The sequence below is a fragment of the Mobula hypostoma genome, chromosome 2, assembly GCF_963921235.1.
Source record: "Mobula hypostoma chromosome 2, sMobHyp1.1, whole genome shotgun sequence".
Lineage (NCBI taxonomy): Eukaryota > Metazoa > Chordata > Chondrichthyes > Myliobatiformes > Myliobatidae > Mobula > Mobula hypostoma.
In genome coordinates this window covers 82,879,536-82,901,119 of record NC_086098.1, presented here as the reverse complement: position 1 = coordinate 82,901,119, position 21,584 = coordinate 82,879,536, and the positions used below count along the sequence as shown (strand labels likewise).

The 21,584-nt window shown below is 41.5% G+C and overlaps 1 protein-coding gene across 3 annotated transcripts in view; it reads right to left on the bottom strand.

The window, feature by feature from the left end:
- LOC134341524 (signal-induced proliferation-associated 1-like protein 2) overlaps nucleotides 1-21,584 on the bottom strand; it is a 521,779-nt gene that overhangs the window by 320,324 nt on the left and 179,871 nt on the right. For all 3 annotated transcript variants that reach the window (XM_063039398.1, XM_063039402.1, XM_063039409.1), the window contains exons 4-5: nucleotides 19,332-19,465; nucleotides 3,162-3,350 (exon numbers count right to left, since the gene is read on the bottom strand). In XM_063039398.1, coding sequence (XP_062895468.1) covers nucleotides 3,162-3,350; nucleotides 19,332-19,465 — 323 coding nt within the window. The remainder of the gene's footprint in view (nucleotides 1-3,161; nucleotides 3,351-19,331; nucleotides 19,466-21,584) is intronic.

Below are 21,584 nucleotides of genomic sequence, written 5' to 3'. Positions count from 1 at the left end.
TTTGTGTTATTTCATACTCATTATTTATTCTCATTTATTTATATTTGCATTTGCACAGTTTGTTGTTCATTGACCCCCATTTACAAGTACAGTTCTATAGATATACTAACCTTGAGAAAAAGAATCTCAGGGTTGTGCATGGTTACACTCACAACACGCTGGAGGAACTCAGCAGGTTGGACAGCATCCGTGGAAACTATCAGTCAACATTTCGGGCCGGAACCCTTCATCAGCAGGGTTCCCTCCAGCGTGTTGTGAGAGACCTGCTGAGTTCCTCCAGCATGTTGTGAGTGTTGCTTTGACCCCAGCATCTGCAGAGTATTTTGTGTTTGTGTGTGGTGAATTGTATACACTCTGATAGTAAATTTTCCTTTGAACTTCCAACTTTAAAGTGGGTTAATAGGTTCTTGATTAGTCGGGCGACAAAGTTCATGAAAGAAAGCATGAGAATGAGTTTCAGAGGGATAATAAATCAGCCATGACGCAGCCTCAATGTGTCAAATGGTCTAATTCTGCTCCTATATATTATGGTTTTATTAGATTAGATTAGATACAACTTTATTGTCATTGTGCCGAGTACAGATACAAAGCCAATGAAATGCAGTTAGCATCTGACCAGAAATGCGAAGAATATTGTTATTTACAAAATAACGCAAATAAAAAGTAAGTGCTACAGCACACAAATATAAAAGTACTGAGACAGTCCAATATGGGTGCAATACTGCTTAGCGCTGTGATGTGAGGTTCAGCAGGATCATAGCCTCAGGGAAGAAGCTCTTCCTGTGCCTGCTGGTGCAGGAGCGGAGGCTCCTGTAGCGCCTACCGGATGGGAGGAGAGTAAAAAGTCCATGGTTAGGGTGAGATGCATCCTTGATAATGCTTTTTACCCTATCCAGGCAGCGTTTATGGTAGATGTTCTCAGTGGTGGGCAATTGGGTGCCGACAATCTGCTAGGCAGTTTTCACCACACGAGTGCTTTGCAGTCCGATACGGGACAGTTGCCATACCACACTGAGATGCAGTTGGTGAGTATGCTCTCAATGGTACAGTGGTAAAAGTCCGTCAGTATCCTGGGACAGAGGTGAGCTTTCTTGATGCTCCACAGGAAATAAAGGCGCTGTTGCACCTTTTTGATCAGGATGGAGGAGTTCAGGGACCAGGTGAGATCCTCGGAAATGTGGACACCAAGGAATTTGAAGCTTGATACACCCTCCACTACAGCTCTGTTGATGTAAGTGGGGACGTCAGTGTGGCTCCTAGCATGCCTGAAGTCCACAATGATCTCCTTGGTCTTCTGGATGTTAAGGGCCAGGTTGTTGTTGGCATACCACGCGATCAGGTGCTGGACCTCGTCCCTGTAGGCCGTCTCATCATCCCCTCTGATCAGGCCAACCACCGTTGTGTCATCTGCGAACTTAATTATGGAGTTAGAACTGTGTACAGGAATGCAGTCACAGGTGAAAAGGGAGTACAGCAGAGGGTTCAGCACACAGCCTTGAGGCACGCCGGTGTTCAGGGTGAGAGTGGAGGAGGAGAGGTTGTCTAACTTAACTGATTGTGGTCTGTTAGTCAGAAAGTCCAAGGTCCAATTGCAGAGGGATGAACTGATACCAAGCTGGCGAAGTTTGGTGATCAGCTTGGAGGGAATCACAGTATTGAATGCTGAACTAAAATCAATAATAAGATCAGGGGCCAAGAACATCTGACAAAAAACAAACTGCACATCAGTTCGCAGATGAATATATGTTTCTTGAATAGAAGCAACAGTGAAGAGCATACTGGCTTGTCCATGCTGAGATGCCCTTCTTCCCAGTCCCACCATCCCTATTAAGTCTGTCTTGCCAGTGGTTCAGGACATGCATAGGAGGCAACAATGCCAGATACAATTCTCAGAGAATGACTGTTTCCTTCATCTTTGCGCAGGTCTTCCAATTTTGGAATTAATCCCAATTGTATGTGAAGATCAGAGTTCCCCAATTTAGATGTACTTTTGTTGCTTCTTAATCTATTTTTTTTTTCAAATCAACATCAGTAGTCTGCCCATTTTTATTATGTTTTGATGTGGAAAAGTGGGACAATAGTGTAGTCTTCTGGGTCATTTTAGAAGGCAGTTAAGGGTCAGCTATATTGCATTGGGCCCTCAGTTACACGTAGACAAAACTGAGTATGATTTTCTGCCTGCACGATTATTACTGCACCATATATGGCTTTCTGCTATAATCTGTTGGCTTTTAGCATTATGTTACAGATTACTTATTTAAATGAAATTAAATTCTCCATTTGCAGTTTGGGAATTTAATTCTGTCTCTAGGTTTGAATCAAAAACCTAGCAGATGTGAACCTGTGATATAATTATGCTGCTACTGCCCAATCTTCAAGTTTACATTTTCAGTACAAAATTTGTGAAACATTTCTGCTTTCTCTGAGTTTCCCTGCTATTTTTAAACTATAAGGCCACAAAAAATAAGAGCAGAATTAGGCCATTTGCCATATCAACTCCGCTCTGGAACCTTTTTTGGACTAAATAATTTTAGCAATCATTCAACAATGATTTCCTTCTGTTCTAGGTATTGTTTTGTTGCTAGCTATTTTTCAAATTCCTGTTCAGAAATACACGCGCACGCGCGCGCGCGCACACATACACACGCACGCACGCACACACGCACAGCAGCCACCCTTATCATTTTCAATTGCCCCTAACATATATAACCATTAAACTGTGGCAAAATGTTGTTGGTACATATGTGGGGAAAATTTTGCTGAAGACAATCAAGGCCACTTAATAGCAATATGGAAGAAAAACTATTTTACAAGCAGATTTAGTGTCTTCTCTTTGAAATTATTTAAGTTTCTGGTGTTTCTCATCAGCCTTATGTTCAGTATTGTATTTTCAGTTAATTGACAAGATTATAGTCATAAACATTCTCAAAAGCTTACTGCAGTCACCTCCCTTTTCCACCATGCCAACTGTTTTATCATTATCTAATTGTACATTGATAATGTTCCCATCTGCTTGTTGCGTGCTCAGTCATAGAGTTCCAATCTGTTGGTTTCTCTGGCCTGCATTTAACAGGGATATTTATTCCTTTAATATAAATTATTATATTTAAGGTAATCCAATGTTCACACACTAAATACATATGTAGCATAAAGAAACTTACCCCTTGCTCATCAAGTTTCAGTAGCTGTTCCATTACTTTGGGAGAACTTGAAGCCACCCTAAGGCACTGGATGTTCAATTCGGGTATCACATACTCCAGTACTTCCTTTATGGGCAAACCTCGAGCAGTCCCATGTCGAGCAGTGGATGGTACAGCATCTTCCAAAATGGCTCCTCTCAGAGTAGAAAGCTAAATTAACAAAAATATCCTTCTGTAACTGTACATGTATTAAAATAGGCTCTACTTAGCAAACCGAACATTTATATCAATGATGCATTGTCATCCAGAGTTAACAGTCAGCCAAGACAAAATTTAATTATTTCTACAAATTCAGATTTGCATGTGATAAAATGATATACATTCTGTAAACGTATGAAAATATATGGATTGGTCACAATGGATTTGGTTATATTAGAAACATTTGTTCCGTTAGATGTCTTCTTTGAGGTCAGAATGAACCTGAAAGATGACCTTATTTTTGACACATTGCTGGGGCTTAAACAGGAGACCCTAGGTTTTTCTTTAAAAAAGCAACTTCTTTATTAAAATTTTACACCATTAACATCTATTTACTGCAATGTAGGGCAATGTGATATTGATCCCACTATCCAATGCTCTCTGCCAAAGCAAAAGCTAACTGATCCTACTGCCCAAGGTCTGTTACGGCAATCCTATACTAATCTCACAGCCTGGCCCTCAAGATAAGCAATCCCAGACTAATTCCACTACCCAATGCTTTCTTCTAGGCCATCCCAAACTCACCCTGCTGCCCAATACTCTCTGCCTAGGTAATCCCAGACAAATCCTACAGCCCAGGTCTCTGGAGGAAATACAAATTAATCCCACTGCTTTGATCTCTGTGCAAAAGCAATCACAGACAAATCCGAACATACCATAAAATATCTGTAATAAATCCCACTCATTTCTCTGGTGGAAAATTCCTGTCATCGAACTCACGACCCTGAACATCAACGATTCCAGATTTTTTTTATCTGCAATTCAGTTAAATGGTCTTTGCCAAACCTACTGCTTGTGGGAAAATATTTTGTCCTCTTAGTAAAGAATTTTTTCTATATTTTTCTTCCTTATGATTCATTCACTGTGGAGTTTGAGTTTGACAACATCTGATACTCATCAACTCCCTCTTTATTATATATCGACAAGGATTATCCCCATCATTTTCCACAAACGACTTTCAGTTTTAGCTTTACTATGTTGTATATGCGCTTTATGGGCTTTGACAATTTTCCTGTTTTCACGATTAAAACAAGTTCAAGTTTAATTGTCATTCAACAGTAAATATTTTGTCATTAAACCATGAATACGCATGAATACAGCCAAATGAAACCGTGTTATTCTGGGGCCAAGGTGCAAAACACAGTACCAACAGTCATACACAGCATAAGGCACAAAAAAAGACAGCAGTAAAATACAAACAACAGGAATTCTGCAGATGCTGGAAATTCAAGCAACACACATAAAAGTTGCTGGTGAACGCAGCAGGCCAGGCAGCATCTCTAGGAGAGATGCAGTCGACGTTTCAGGCCAAGGCCCTTCGTCAGGACTAACTGAAGGAAGAATGAGTAAGGGATTTGAAAGTTGGAGGGGGAGGGGGAGATCCAAAATGATAGGAGAAGACAGGAGAGGGAGGGATGGAGCCAAGAGCTGGACAGGTGATTGGCAAAAGGGATACGAGAGGATCATGGGACAGGAGGTCCGGGAAGAAAGACACGGGGGGGGGGACCCAGAGGATGGGCAAGGGGTATATTCAGGGGGACAGAGGGAGAAAAAGGAGAGTGAGAGAAAGAATGTGTGTATAAAAATAAGTAACAGATGGGGTACGAGGGGAAGGTGGGACATTAGCGGAAGTTAGAGAAGTCGATGTTCATGCCATCAGGTTGGAGGCTACCCAGACGGAATATAAGGTGTTGTTCCTCCAACCTGAGTGTGGCTTTATCTTTACAGTAAAGGAGGCCGTGGATAGACATGTCAGAATGGGAATGGGATGTGGAATTAAAATGTGTGGCCACTGGGAGATCCTGCTTTCTCTGGCGGACAGAGCGTAGATGTTCAGCAAAGCGGTCTCCCAGTCTGCGTCGGGTCTCGCCAATATATAAAAGGCCACATCGGGAGCACCGGATGCAGTATATCACCCCAGCCGACTCACAGGTGAAGTGTTGCCTCACCTGGAAGGACTGTTTGGGGCCCTGAATGGTGGTAAGGGAGGAAGTCCTTACTCTTAATAATTTCTCCTTTGGCTCCTCCGACTTCCTCCAAACTAAAGGTGTAGCTATGGGCACCCGCACGGGTCCTAGCTATGCCTGCCTTTATGTTGGCTTTGTGGAACAATCTATGTTCCGTGCCTATTCTGGTATCTGTCCCCCAGTTTTCCTTCTCTACATTGACGACTGCATTGGCGCTGCTTCCTGCATGCATGCAGAGCTCGTTGACTTTATTAACTTTGCCTCCAACTTTCACCCTACCCTCAAGTTTACCTGGTCCATTTCCGACACCTCCCTCCCCTTTCTAGATCTTTCTGTCTCTGTCTTATCCACTGATGTCTACTATAAGCCTACTGACTCTCACAGCTATCTGGACTATTCCTCTTCTCACCCCGTCTCTTGCAAAAACGCCATCCCCTTCTCGCAATTCCTCCGTCTCCGCCGCATCTGCTCTCAGGATGAGGCTTTTCATTCTAGGACGAGGGAGATGTCTTCCTTTTTTAAAGAAAGGGGCTTCCCTTCCTCCACTATCAACTCTGCTCTTAAACACATCTCCCCCATTTCATGTACATCTGCTCTCACTCCATCCTCCCACCACCCCACTAGGAATAGGGTTCCCCTGGTCCTCACCTACCACCCCACCAGCCTCCGGGTCCAACATATTATTCTCCGTAACTTCCGCCACCTCCAACGGGATCCCACCACTAAGCACATCTTTCCCTCCCCAACTCTCTCTGCTTTCCGCAAGGATCGCTCCCTAAGCAACTCCCTTGTCCATTCGTCCCCCCCATCCCTCCCCACTGATCTCCCTCCTGGCACTTATCCGTGTAAGCAGAACAAGTGCTACACATGCCCTTACACTTCCTCCCTTACCACCATTCAGGGCCCCAAACAGTCCTTCCAGGCGAGGCAACACTTCACCTGTGAGTTGGCTGGGGTGATATACTGCGTCCGGTGCTGCCGATGTGGCCTTTTATATATTGGCGAGACCCGACACAGACTGGGAGACCGCTTTGCTGAACATCTACGCTCTGTCCGCCAGAGAAAGCAGGATCTCCCAGTGGCCACACATTTTAATTCCACATTCCATTCCCATTCTGACATGTCTATCCACGGCCTCCTCTACTGTAAAGATGAAGCCACACTCAGGTTGGAGGAACAACACCTTATATTCCGTCTGGGTAGCCTCCAACCTGATGACATGAACATCGACTTCTCTAACTTCTGCTAATGCCCCACCTCCCCCTCGTACCCCATCTGTTACTTATTTTTATACACACATTCTTTCTCTCACTCTCCTTTTTCTCCCCCTGTCTCTCTGAATATACCCCTTGCCCATCCTCTGGGTCCCCCCCTCCCCGCCTTGTCTTTCTTCCCGGACCTCCTGTCCCATGATCCTCTCGTATCCCTTTTGCCTATCACCTGTCCAGCTCTTGGCTCCATCCCTCCCCCTCCTATCATTTTGGATCTCCCCCTCCCCCTCCAACTTTCAAATCCCTTACTCACTCTTCCTTCAGTTAGTCCTGACGAAGGGTCTCGGCCTGAAACGTCAACTGCACCTCTTCCTAGAGATGCTGCCTGGCCTGCTGCGCTCACCAGCAACTTTTATGTGTGTTGCAGTAAAATACAGTCACACAAAAATATAAAGTCCAAGTCCCTAAGTCCACTAACGTTGCAGCTGTATGCAGTCAAACATAATGCAGCTTGTTTTCTGCTGAGCGTACACCGAGGAGCAGCACCAACTCCAGCATGGATGCCATGCCATACTGCCTCTGGCACACCGGTAGAGCACACTGACTCCGACACCTCTGACTCTCCTGGGAGGCTGTTAATAGGCGACATAGTGGCTTGAGGCCAAGTCCCCGCTACGACCAAGGCCACGCAGCTGCCCCACCCCCCGTCAGTCACCAATAAACCAGGGTATTAGACTTGCAGAATTCCCTATCAACAATGCCCAACAGGGTCTTGCAATCACAAGCAAAGCGACTATGACGAACACTCGCTGCACACCGCCTTCACACACCAACTCCTCTGATACCTCTCTGATGCAGGCAGCAACATGATCCGCACCAAGTCCACCTCCTTCAGTTTTTCCTCCAGCAAGCAACTTGCTGATGAGGTAGACCTGCAGTACTTTAAGGATTTAATATCCAGCAAGGTCTTCCAATTGTAAAAGATACATTTTAAAAAGACAATATTACCTTTGGTTGGCCCCGTAAAAGCTACTATGTCTAAGTGCACTGCCGTCTTACTGTCACCTCCTAAGAAATTAAGAATGACCCATAATTTTAAAAGAGGGGAGTTCAATCTTTAATAGCACACAGGCAAAGGCAAGATGAAAGTTGCAAATAAGACAGAAAAATAAACATATTCAACAAGGCAGGACGAATGCGGTGCGTAGAGTCAGATCAAATGTCAGATTTTTAAAGTTACTTGACAATTCCTGATTTTGGATTTTAATTTTAATTTACACAAAATCCAGAGGATTTCCTGAAAGGCTGAAAACCGTAAGACCATTAGACAGTGGAGCAGAATTTGGCCACTCGGCCTATCGAGTCTGTTCCGCCATTTCATCATGGCTGATTTATTATCCCTGTCAACCCCATTCTCCTGCCTTCTCCCTATAATCTTAAACACCCTTACTAATTGAAAACCTATCAATATCTGCTTTAAATGTATCCAATGACTTGGCCTTCACAGCTGTCTGTGGCAATAAATTCCACAGATTCACCATCTTCAGGCTAAAGAAATTCTTCCTCATCTCTGTTCTAAAGGGACATCCTTGTATTCTGAGGTTATGCCTTCTGGTCCTAGACTCCTCCACCATTGAAAAGAATCAAAATACCACATCTTGCATCTACATCACATCTTTAAAACAAGGTATGTCATTGGCAAAATGTTATGCTATTACAAAAGGAAATATTAGGACTATTGAGGAAGTCTTCCAAAAGCTCTTTATATAGGTGCCAACTGCCTTCTTATCCTAAATCAGCTCCCAATTGCTTTTGGCTCTTGACGGGGTTGGTGCTTGTGTTTTTGGACAGTAGATGGTCTTGGTGACTACCTTGCTTATCAGCTTGTTGCTGGATCACCTCTACTCCTTCCATCCACCATCTGTTTTGCAGGGAATGAGTTTTATTTTGTTTTACCACAACTTTCACACACCTGTGGGTCCTCCTCCACTGCACCATCTCCCTCCCCCCAACAAGATACAAAGATGCCTCACGCCAAAGAACATCTTGGCTTTGCGTGTGATTCATTTCTTGTCATTCTCTGTTTCCTGGGCATAACACACTAACTTTGGTGGACTTCAGTGCTGAGAAAGCATAAAGTCTTGTACTGGCCTCTCTAATAAACCAGGCAGTTAGTTGTGACCAGACAGGGGTTTCAAGGATTTCGGAAGGAGGACTACTCCATCCTTTGCAACCACACTTTTCTAGAGTTTCAGTCTTGCCCAACTTTGTCACTGAAGACACTATAGAGGATCAGTAGAAAGTTGGAATAAGAGCATCCACTGGGGCTCGGAACAGGCTCGTTTACCGTTGCAAAAAATCTTTTCTTTGGCATCATGGTTAGAACATATGTGTTGGTTGAGTTAGACTGAGTTGGAATGTCAGTATTTACCCTTCAGTTGGAGTTACTGAGATGCCAAGCTTTGTGGCCTGTGGAATTTCACATTAGTCAGTGCTGAGGTTTTCCAAATTCCAGACTTCATTTTGAGTATTGAAAGATACACATGTATGATTTTCTTTTAAAATATAGGCTAGCTGTTGCACATCAGGTACCATGTAGCCCAAGTTCAACAGACAAGCTGACCAGACTCTGCTTCAAAGATTTGACATGTAAGCACAAACCAAAGCTTCTTCACTTTCCAGCTTTAAGCATGCACCCACACATATACAACTGCCTTTGCCCACAACCTCTTCCTCAGCCCCCATTCCTCTTTCCAAACCCCTGCTGCCACCTTTCCCTTCCTCTGTTAATTCTGCACTCTTCAGTAAGTCAGAAACTCTCTCCTTGGACAAGGCCACAACTCCACCTTTCCCAAATGTTCACTCCCATTGGCTTTGACAATGTCCTCCTGGATGGCTGATGATCATCCACTTACGAAATAGTGGTGTCCTCACAAGTTCACCACCACTGTCCTCATCAACCCCAGTAAAATCTGAGATTATTGCAACACCTCCACTCCAGAGCCAAGAACATTGCAACCTCCATCAATTTACAACAAGAGCATGCAAATATGGTTTTATGCTGAAAAGACAGAAGCCCTCAATCAAACCTCTACCACTCACCTAACAATTAAGATCTTTGATGTGACCCTGAAAAAAGTGGATTACTTTCCATATATAAGGAGCTACCAGTCAGTGAAGCCAGATATCAAAGGTGCTACTACCTCCAGTATGCCAAGAGAGACTTCAGCCAACTGAAGGGGGAAAAGTTGGAAACGGATTTGATAACAGAAGGTAACACTGTGGAGGCAATGCACTCATTTGCTCAATGAAAGAAAAAACTGATGACACAAAACTTGTGTCTATTGACAACAATAAAGATTATATGTACTCTCGATAAGCACTCCATCTCTTTACAGATCCTCGCCATCTCATTCCAGTAATATTTGCAGAAAATTAGGGTTAAAAATGTAGTTTTACAAGAACTTAAAATTATATTATAATTTTCAGATGTATGAAAACCAGTTTAAACATCGTATCATATCAAATTTCTTTTCATTAATAAGGAAATCCAGTTGTGAATTAATGAAGTTTCAAGCTAAAACAGTGGGATCCAACCTATTTGCTCTGACAGGAATTTATTAAGCGAGGAGCTGATAGCTGCACTGATGAACAAAAATTATACAAATTAGAGATTCAAATATTTTGACCTATTTCTTCTTATTGGCTTGTGAAACATACAGACCCCTTCCAAAGACTTGTCTTTGTATGAAAATACAAAATGACATAGTCAGAGCGTGATCTTGAGGCTTGAGAGAAGAGAGGTTTCAGTCGGAGAAAACAAAGGAAAAGAAAGCTTGTTTTTTCACTTTCTTCTTTATATTTCCACAGCTAGGACAGTGGGGATGACAAACAGGATAGTGGAATGCTCCTCTTGTGGGATGTAGGAAGGCAGGGAGACCTCCAGTGTCCCTGACGACTACAACTGCAGGAAGTGCATCCAGCCGCAGCTTCTAACAAACGTTAAGGAGTTGAAGCTGGAACTGGATAAAGTCTGGATCATTCAGAGGCTGAAGGGGTGATGGAGGTAATTACACCCAAAGTGCAGAGCACCGGTAACTGTGTGACAGTCAGAAAAGGGAAAGGGGTTAAGGAGCTAGTGCAGAGTATTCCTATGGCCATCCCCCTCAAAACAGAATATCACTTTAGATACTCTCAGGATGGGGGTATGGGGGGTGTGGGATGACCTAGCAGAGGAAAACTGCAGTGGTTGAGTCTCTGGCACTGAGTCTGCCTCTGTGATTCAGAAGGGAAGGGGGGAGAAGAACACACTGTGGTAATGGGGGATTCGTTAGTTGGGGAAACTGACAGGAGGCTCTGTGGGCAAGAACGAGATTCCCGGATGGTATGTTGCCTCTCAGATGCCAGAGTCCGGGAAATCTCAGATAGAGTCCTTAGCATTAAATTGAAGGGTGAACAGTCTTAGTCCATATAAGTACCAATGATAAGGGTAGGACAAGTGACAAGGTTCTGCAATGGGAGTTCAGGACATAAGGTGCTAGGTTAAAGGGCAAGAACTCCAGGCTTATGATCTTAGGATTGCTACCTATGTCACATGCTAGTGAGGTCAGAACTAGGAAGATTATATAATTTAATACGTGGTTAAGGTGTTGGTGTGGGGGGGGGGTGGGAATAAGATTTTTGGATCATTGAGTTCTCTTCCAGAGAAGGTGGAACAGAAGGGACAGCTTGCACCTGAACTTGAGGAACCTGCGGGAAGGTTTGTTCATGAGCACGGTGGGGTTTAAACTAGAGTTGCAGGGGGATGGGAACCAGAGTGCCATAGCAGTTAGTAGAGAAGTTGTTAAGACCTCAAACAATCAAAAGGTTGAGCATGGTGCAACTAATGTTGTGAGCAGCATATATTTCAAAGCAAGAAGTATCAAAGGAAAGGTGGATAATAGTGTCTGAAGATGAGGTAACTGGTTTACAAACAGAAGAAATGTGTAGTGAGGAGAGGCTGTTGATAGGGCAAATTGCAGTCAACAGGATGACCCCCAAACAGTAGTAAGGATGTGGCCTACAAATTACAATAGGAGATAGAAACTGCACGCCCAAAGTGTAATGTTACAATAATCATGGGGCACTTCAATATGCAGGTAGAAAGGGAAAATCAGGTTGGTGCTGGATTAGAGGAGGGGGGAATTTCTAGAATGCCTACGAGATGGCTTTTCAGAGCAGCTCACGGTTGAGCCCACTAGAGAATCAGCTATTCTGGACTGAGTGTTGTGCAATGAACCAGAATTGATTAGAGAGCTTAAGATAAAAGAACCCTTAGGAACAAGAGATCGTAATAGGATCAAATTCACTCTGAAATTTGAGGAGATGCTGAAGTCAGATATATCAGTATTACTATGGAGTAAAGAGAATTACAGAGGCATGAGAGAGGAGTTGGCAAGTATGACAGCAGAGCAGCAATAACTGGCATTTCTGGAAGCAATTTGGAAAGGACAGGATATATACACCCCAAAGAGGAAGAAATATTCGGAAGGAAAATGAGACAACTGTGTCTAATAAGAGAAGTCAAAGCCAACATAAAAGCCAAAGAATGGCATATAATAGAGCAAAAATTAGAGGGAAGTTAGAGCTTTTAAAAACCAACAGAAGACAACCAAAAAAATTACTTAGAACATAAAGATGTAATACAAAAGTAAGCTAGCCAGTAATATCAAAGGGGTACCAAAAGTTTCTTCAGATACATAAAGTGTAAAAGAGAGGGAAGTGTGGATATTGGACAGCTGGAGAGGTAGTAATGGGGACAACGAAATGGCGGACGAACTGAATAAGTATTTTGCATCAGTCTTAACTGCGGAAGACATTAGCAGTATGGTGGTGGGTTCTTGGGATACCGAAAGGCCTGAAGGTAGATAAGTTACCTGAACCAGATGGAGTATATCCCAGGGTCTGAACAGGTGGCTGAAGAGATCATGGAAGCATTAGTAATGATCATTCAAGAATCACTAGATTCTGGAATGGTTCCGAAAGACTGGAAAATTGAAAATGTCACTCCCTCTTCAAGAAGGGAGAGAGGCAAAAGAAAGGACTCTATAGGCCAGTTAGTCTGACCTCAGTGGATGGGAAGATGTTGGAGTCTATTATTAAGGATGAGGTTTCGGGGTACTTGGAGACATATAATAGGCCATAGTCAGCATGGTTTCCTCGAGGGAAAATCCTGTCTGACAAATCTGTTGGAATTCTTTGAAGAAATAACAAGCAGGGAAGACGAAGGAGAATTGGTTGATGTTGTGTACTTGGATTTTCACGAGGCCTTTGACAAGGTGTCACACAGAAGGCTATGTACTTATGATATCACAGGAAACATTCTAGCATAGGTAAAGCAGTGGCTGATTGGCAGGAGGCAAAGAGTGGGAATAAAAGGTGCCTTTCCTGGCTGGCTGATGGTGACTGATGTTGTTCCACAGGGGCCTGTGTTGGGACAGATTCTTCTTACATTATATGTCAATGATCAGCATGATGCCAAAGTTTGCAGATTATATGAAGATGGGTGGAGGGGCAGGTAGCTTTGAGGAAATAGAGGATACATAAGGACTTAGACAGATTAGAAGAATGGGCAAAGAAATGGCAGATGGAATATAGTGTCAGAAAGTGTTTGGTCATGTGCTTTGGTAGAAGAAATCAAAGGGTTGACTATTTTCTAAATAGCGAGAAAATACAAAAAACTGAAGTGCAAAGGGACTTGGGAGTCCTCGTACAGGATTCCCTGAAGGTTAATTTGCAGGTAGAGGCTGTGGTGAGGAAGGCAAATGCAATGTTAGCATTCATTTCAAGAGGCCAAGAATATAAAAGCAAGGAAGTAACACTGAGACTTTATAAAGCACTGGTGAGACCTCACTCAAGAGTATTGTGAGTAACTTTGGGCCCCTTCTCTTAGAAAGGATGTGCTGAAACTGGAGAGGGTTCAAAGGAAGTTCACGAAAATTATTCCAGGATTGAATGGCTTGTCATATTAAGAGTGTTTGATGGCTCTGGACCTGTATTCACTGGATTTCAGAAGAATAAGGGGTGACCTCATTGAAACCTATCGAATGTTGAAAGGCCTTGACAGATTGGATGTGGAGAGGTTATTTCCTATGGTGGAGAGTCTACGGCCAGAGGAGACAGCCTCAGAATAGAGGGATGTCCTTTTGGAACGGAGATGAGTAAGAATTTCTTGAGCCAGAGAGTGGTGAATCTGTGGGATTCTTCACCACAGGCAACTGCAGAGGCCAAGTCTGTAAGTATATTTAAGGCAGAGGTTGATAGATTCTTGACTAGTCAGGGTACATAGGGAGATGGAAAGAAGGCAGAAGTTTGGGGCAGCCATGATGAAATGACAGAGCAGACTCATTGGGCCAAATCACCTAATTCTGACCTCTTTCTTATGATCTTATGGTCTTAAAATGAAGGTTAAATTTCACCTAGATTAGACCATAAGATCATAAGACATAAGAGCAGAATTAGGCCATCTAGCCCATTGAGTCTGCTCTGCCATTCAATCATGGCTGATCCTTTTTTTTTCATCTCCTCCTCAACCCCAGTTCCTGGCCTTCTCCCTGTAACCTTTGATGCCATGTCCAATCAAAAACCTATCAATCTCTGCCTTAAATACACCCAACAAACTAGCCTCCACAGCTGCATGTGACAACAAATTCCAAATTCACCACCTTTTGGCTAAAGAAATTTCTCTGCATCTCTGTTTTGAAACGGCGCCCCTCTACCCTGAGGCTGTGCCCTGTTGTCCTGGACTCTCTCACCATGGGATACCTCCTTTCCACATCTACTCTGTCTAGACCTTTCAACATTTGAAAGGTTTCAATTAGATCTCCCCTCATCCTTCTGAATTTCAGCGAGTACAGACCCAGAGCCATCAAACATTCCTTGTTTATGATAACACTTTCATTATTGGAATCATCCTTGCAAACCTCCTCTGGATCCTCTCCAATGCTAGCACATCTTTTCTAAGATGAGGGGCCCAAAACTGTTCACAATTCTCAAGGTGAGGCCTCATCAGTGCTTTATAAAGTCTCAGCATCACATTGATAGATTAGCAAACTCTTAAAATGGCTAATAGAACACCATGTTTGTAATCTCTAAAATGTCAAATTTACAGCATTAAAATAACGTCTGCACAGAAAAGTTACAAAAATATGTTCATGAAACAAAAGCAAGTAAAACAAATAAAAATCCTTATTTACAATTTTGACAATTCAATCTGACCAACGACTTTGCAAAATTGCAACTTTTCAGTCTAAATTATCTCCACAATGAAAATTTAACCGAAGGGTCTAAACACTCAATCTTAAATCAATAAAACAGACTAATTTTTTCTTATGTTTTAAAGTCAATTTAACTCAGAGGCCAGTACTATCACATCTCCATTAACATTAACAAAATATCTACATACAGCTACTGATGCATTCCCCATTACATGACAAACTTCAGGCACACATCAAGAATTGTATTCCTGCAATGTGAGGACCAACTGAGACTGTGATCTTCAATGGAAATAATCTTGTGGACAAAGCAAGTTAAATGTTTGGAAGGTTGCTTTAGTAACTACAAGCGTATAACACCCTAGTGTGAGGGGGAAAAACATTTAATTAATTTTAGGGTACAACAGGAGTGTTCAAGAAAAAACATTTGAAGGGTAAAAATCTGATCTTTTGTTACAATAACAAAGGTCACTGAGAGATCACGCCTGGAATATTGTGTACAATTTTGATCTCCAGAGCCAAGAAAGGATATAATCCTTTGCAAGTGCACATTCACTTGGTTGGTCCTTTGGATGATTGGGTTGGCCTATGAAAGATTAATAGAAGATTGACATACACTCACTGGAGTTTAAGAGCAAGAGGTGCCCTATCTTTGACATACAACATTATGACAGAGTAGATGCTGAGGGGCTAGTTCTTCATGGACATCTTCAAAAGGTGGTGTTTCAAAAAGGCAGCATCCATCATTCAGGACCCTCACTATCCAGGACATGCCGTCTTTTTATTGCTAACGCTAAAGAGGAGGTAAAGAGCCTGAAGACTTGCATTTAACGTTTCAGGAACAGCTTCTTCACCTCTACCATCAGATTTCCAAATGGACCATGAACCCACGAACACTACCTCCCTTTTTGTACTACCCATTTATTTTGTTTACATTTCTTATTGTAACTTATTTTAATTTTTATGTACTGCCGCAAAACAACAAATTGCACAAAATATATTAGATATAATAAATCTGATTCTAATAGCAAGAACTGACAGGCTACCTTAGATTAAGAGGTTGAATATTTAGGACCTCTTATTCTGATATAATATGGTATTTCAGAGGTTTATAAATCTTTGGAAATTAATATCCCAGAAACCTGGCATGGTTGCTATTGAGTGTATTCAAGGCTGAAGCTGATAGATTTTGCGCAAAAGGAAAATCAAGGCATATAAAGGAGACAGACGACTTATAAGATCAACTATAGTCAAACAGGTTTGATGGTTTAATTCTCCCTTGTCTTGTTCTAAGTGCCATTGCATACTGAATGAATTTTATTATCTTCACTTTGACAAGAACAAATTTAACTGGGAGTAGGGAACCAAGGACCAGAGTGTAGAAAAAGTAAACTAGAGAAAAAGCTTCTTTAGCTCATCTCCAGAGACTAATTTATGGAACCAATAGTACACATTACTGCTGAATAGAATTTTTTGTTGTAAATATTCATATAGAAAATGTTCTGGTCAATTAAATATATTTTGAGCACAGGAGCAATCATTGATAAGTCAAGGCAATTGGTTTCTTTAGGACATTTTAGTACAGAACATTAATTGTGTTACAAGGCAATTAAAAATAGCGTTGACAACACAAGGTGATGTCGTAACTACAGACACTAAATTCAAACCCAAGTTGGATTCTGCTTTGAACTTTAGCTTTCCACAGGAAAAAAAGCCTACTCAAGATTCAAGGGAAAAGCAGAAATTACAGGAATCAAATTCATCAAATAATCTTGTGTAGGGTTAAGAAAATGTAGGATGGAGAAGAAGTAGAATACTACAACTTGTCTTCACAATTCAGAATTTTGATCAGTTTTTAGAATGTGATTATGGCAGGGGTTTATTGGCCAGACAGAGCAAAGTTCAAAGTTGAAAGAAAATTTATCATTAATGTATGTATACCATACATAACCCTGAGATTTACTTCCTTGCAGGCACAAAGAGGAAAGCAAGGAAATACAAAAGAATCCACGAAAAACCACACATAACAAAGACCAACTAACATCCGATGTGGAAAAGAGAACAAATCATGCAAATAATTTTATAAAAGTAAACAAATAATATGCAGAACATGACCTATAGAATCGGCCAAAGTGAGTCCACAGGCCGCGGATGGGATCAGCGCTGAGATGAGCAAAGCCAGTCAAGCAGCCTCATGGCTGCAGGGCAAGATCTGTTCCCAACCTGGGGGCATAGTACCGAAGACTCCTGCACCTCCCACACAATGGTAGCCGTGAGTAAAGGAAGACAGGTCAACGCAAGCAGACAGAAAGGACTCAGATGGGTGCTCTTGCTGCACCCAGTTCTTTCAATTACAATAAAACTCTGATAATTCACTGTCCAAATGTTCAGAGATCCTAATGGATCAGTATCTGGCTCAATCATTAGTCTAGACTCTTGAGTTCAGCTACTGGATTACGAATGAGATGCTTAGCTGGAGGCGGGGTAAAGACCATGGCTGGGGCAGGTGTTGAGACTGTGGCTGGGTGTTTGGCTGGAAGCTACAGATGTTTGCAGATGTTATCATAAATTACAAGGAGATCTTGTTCAGCTTGGTAAATTTAATTTGGATAAGTGTAAGCTGTTGCATTTTCAGAATCAGCATCACTTTAATGTCAGGATTAATTGTGGTTTTGTGCCAAGCATTAAACACTGGACAATACCATAACAGACAACACAATAGCATTCAACAATTTACAAGACAATAGTGTAAACAGCCATGAGCAATCAACAATTAGCAGAACGGTCTCAATCACAAACATCAATAATCAAACTTAAACAAATCTCAATATACGAAGAAACTAAATAATTAACAGAGTAAGGACATCATGAAAGACCATTTAATTGTAGCTGTGCAAGGCCAGTTAGGGTATAACTTGAGTCGGAGTTCAATCTAAAACAAACTAAAAATCACCAGGCTCTATTTACCCTCCCTTTAAACTCAGCAGATTCAATGTAAAATTTATTATACAACTGTGTAACGCATAAAAACAAAGCAAAATATTACCGTGTCTAGGTAATAATAACATCCAATAATATGGAAAACCTGCTGGTGGAGCACCACAGTACTGAAGGGTATTGAACTATCAAGTTTTGCTGCAGTAATGAATTTCAGCAGAAGGAACTCAACTGCATGGCACTGAGATCATTCTCAAGATTAGGATATATAGTCGGCCCTCCTTATCCACGGGGGATTGGTTCCGGGATCCCCCGCGGATACCAAAAAACATGGATGCTCATGTCCATTATATAAATTGGCGTAGTATTTACATATAACCTATGCACATCCTCCGTATACTTTAAATCATCTCTAGATTACTTATAATACCTAATACAATGTAAATGCTATGTAAATAGTTGTTATACTATAGTGTTAAGGGAATAAGGACAAGAAAAAAATGCTCAAACGAGTGCTGGAGGGAGAACTTCCAGGTTTTCCCGATCCACGGTTGGTTGAATCCGCGCATGCGAAACTCGCGGATAAGGAGGGCCGACTGTAATTTGAACATTGGCTGAAGAATTAGATGGCTATTTTCTATCCGATTTAGTTCTAAAACATCAAGAATAATACTCAACATAGATTGGCATTCAGCTGAAGAAAATCTCTGCAATCCAGCTGGCATTGTATAAGACAGAGAGTATTGCCTGGATTTGTGGTTCCTGGGAAACTTGAAACTTTAGGGGTCCTTAAAAACTTTTTTTGTTGCAAATAATGGTCTCCATGAATCAGATCTTGTTTTTGGAGACTTTTGAGCATTCTAAAGGCAAAGGTAACACAAACAGATATTCTATCAGCCAACTGAAAAGAATTTTCAACACCTGTCAGGACACTGATACAGACTAAAAGGTAAATGAACATCATTAAACATCAGCTAGAAATAACCAACTAGCTGGTCAAAAAGGACACCCCCTACCACCGTCTCATGCAATAGCCAACATCTGTTGGTGAAAAACAGCATAATAATTGAGCAATAGGTTCAATCAAAGTAATAAAAATAGCACATTTTGAAAGAAATTTCAGAATAACATAAAAGTGAGACGGTTAAAGATTTCTGGGGTACAAAAGCAATTTATCACAAAGCTTGAATTTTCCAGCACAAAAAAACACTGCACTGTTTAAAAAAAATTTTTATACTGTATGTCAAAACAGAGAAAATTGCTGCTGTTGCTGCGTGACAAAATCCTGGGCTTACTTTTTTTAGATCTGGGAAAGCTTGTAACCCAACAAATCACTTCAGAGATGGTAAAAAAAAAATCTCCCTACCTTCCTCACATGTTGGCAAATCCCAGCTGCACATATAGGCTGAACATATGAGAAAAGACAAATAAGGCGCAAGAATAATTTCACAGCTACATTCTTATTTCAGGGTTTACGCCCAGTCTTTTAAGCTTTTCTTGTCAATTTTTGGGAAATCTGGTTTAGAAATAAAAGTACAGTACAGAGCATCAACACTACAAACTCACCTCACTGGTCCGGAAAGCTATCCGGTAGTTGTACTGTAAACCTTCTTTCTCCTTTGATTCATCTAGCTTCTCTCTCCGGATACTGACAGCCACAGGTCCCAAGCTTTCATCAGTTCCGAAGTAGTTCTGGTGCTCTGTGTAAATGCAAGATATGAGAGGGAAACAGAAGAGCAAACTGTGAGTGCATGAGTAAACGAACTAAAGGCGGGGGGGGGGGGGTGCTAGAAACAGGATCAGAGAAATTAACCTTGGAAAAGTCCAAAATGAGAATGCTATATTAAAAAATATAGCATGGGATGGAATGAGACCATAAGACATCAGAGCAGAAATTAAGCAATTTACTCATCAAGTCTGGTCTATCAAGTCTGATTATGTCTGATTTATTATCCCCCTCAACCCCATTCTCTTCCCTTGTTCACATAACCTTCAACACCCTTACTAATTAAGTACCTTTCGTCTTCCATTTTCAATATACTCAATGACTTGGCCCCCACTGCCGCGTGTGACAATGAATTCCACAGATTCACCACCCCCTGGCTCAAGAAGTTATTCCTCATGAGTTCTAAAGGGACCTTCTATTCAGGGGCTGGGTCCTCTGGTCCTAGATTCTCCCACTTTTGGAAATATTCTCTGCAAGCTCACTCTATCTAGGCCTTTCAATATTTGGTAAGTTTCAATAAGATTAGTAAGGGTGTCAAAGGTTATGGGAAGAAGATAGGAGTATGGGGTTGAAAGGGATAATAAATTAGCAATTACGAAATGGCAGAGCAGATTTGGTGGGCCAAATGGCCTAATTCTGCTCCTATGCTTTTGGTCTTATCCCCCTCATTTTTCTAAATTCCAGTGAGTACAGGCCCAGAGCCATCAAATGTTCCTCATATGCTAGCCTTTTCATTTCCTAAACTTCCTCTGCAGCACATCCTTCCTTAGATATGGGTCCAAACCTACTCACATTACAGTATTCCAAATGCAGTCTGATCAATAACTTATAAAGGCTCAGCATTACATCCTTGCTGTTATATTCTAGTCCTCTTATGATGAATGCTAACATTGCATTTGCCTTCCCTTACTTAACCTACTTACCAACTCAACCTGCAAGTTAAATTTTAGGGAATCCTGCACTAGGACTCCCGGGTCCCTTTGCACTTCCAATTTCTGAATTCACTCCCTGCTTATAAAATAGGCTACACCTCTATTCGTTCTACCAGCGTGCATGACCATACACTTCCCTACACTGTACTTTATTTGCCACTTCTTTGCCCGTTCTCCTAATCTGCCCAAGCCCTTTTGCAAACTCCCTGCTTCCTTAACCTATCTGCCACTCCATCTATCTTTGTGTCATCCACAAATTATCCACAAAGCCGTCAATTCTGTCATCCAGATCATTAACATGTAACTCTTGAACAGATTTGCCTCCTTCTGTACTGTAATAACACTACCATTCCAAAGGGAAAAAGCTACTTAGAATTACTGTTATTCGCTGTCCACAGTCTGATCTGACCTGGTGTCAAGTAACTTTCCATATTTGATGAAGCAAAGCAAAACATCTCTTTGAAACAAATAAATGCAAATAATAAAACAATATTAAGTAAATAATTTGAACTGGTTAAATATCCTTGTAGTCATACCACATAATGATTTGCCAGATGGTGAATGAGAAAGGAAAAGAATCCAATTGGATTAATTTAATGTCATTCACAATCTCAGATCATCAGAGTGCAATTCATTAATGCACCTATCTGCACGGCAGTCACCATTGTAACGTCATATAGGAAACAGTGAAGTTAATTTGTGCATGGCAAAGCTTCACCCAAAAAGTGTTTGTAGTATCTAAATAGCGGAGAACATCCCTACTTTTCATAGCTCCGTAGTATCTTTGGGAGTTGAAGACCTCCCAGCCTAACCGGCTGGGCATATTCTCCAGCTCTGCATTCCACAATTCCAACATGCTACATTTCAATTCGCTTAATTAGTCTCTTTCATTCAGTGACTAGATAAACTGTTTTCAGTCTATCACCCGGCACCTAGTTTTACCCCATCTTCTCACCAAGCTGCTTTTCAATCTTTTCCAGTTCTGACAGTCTTCAGCCTGAAATATTGATGTTCAAAGTTCAAAGCAAATTCATTATTAAAGTATGTATATGTCACCATATACTGCCCTGAGATTCATTTTCTTGAGGGTATCCACAGTAAAACAAAGGAATACAATAGAATCAATAAAAAGCTACATACAAAAACTGACAAACAACCAAT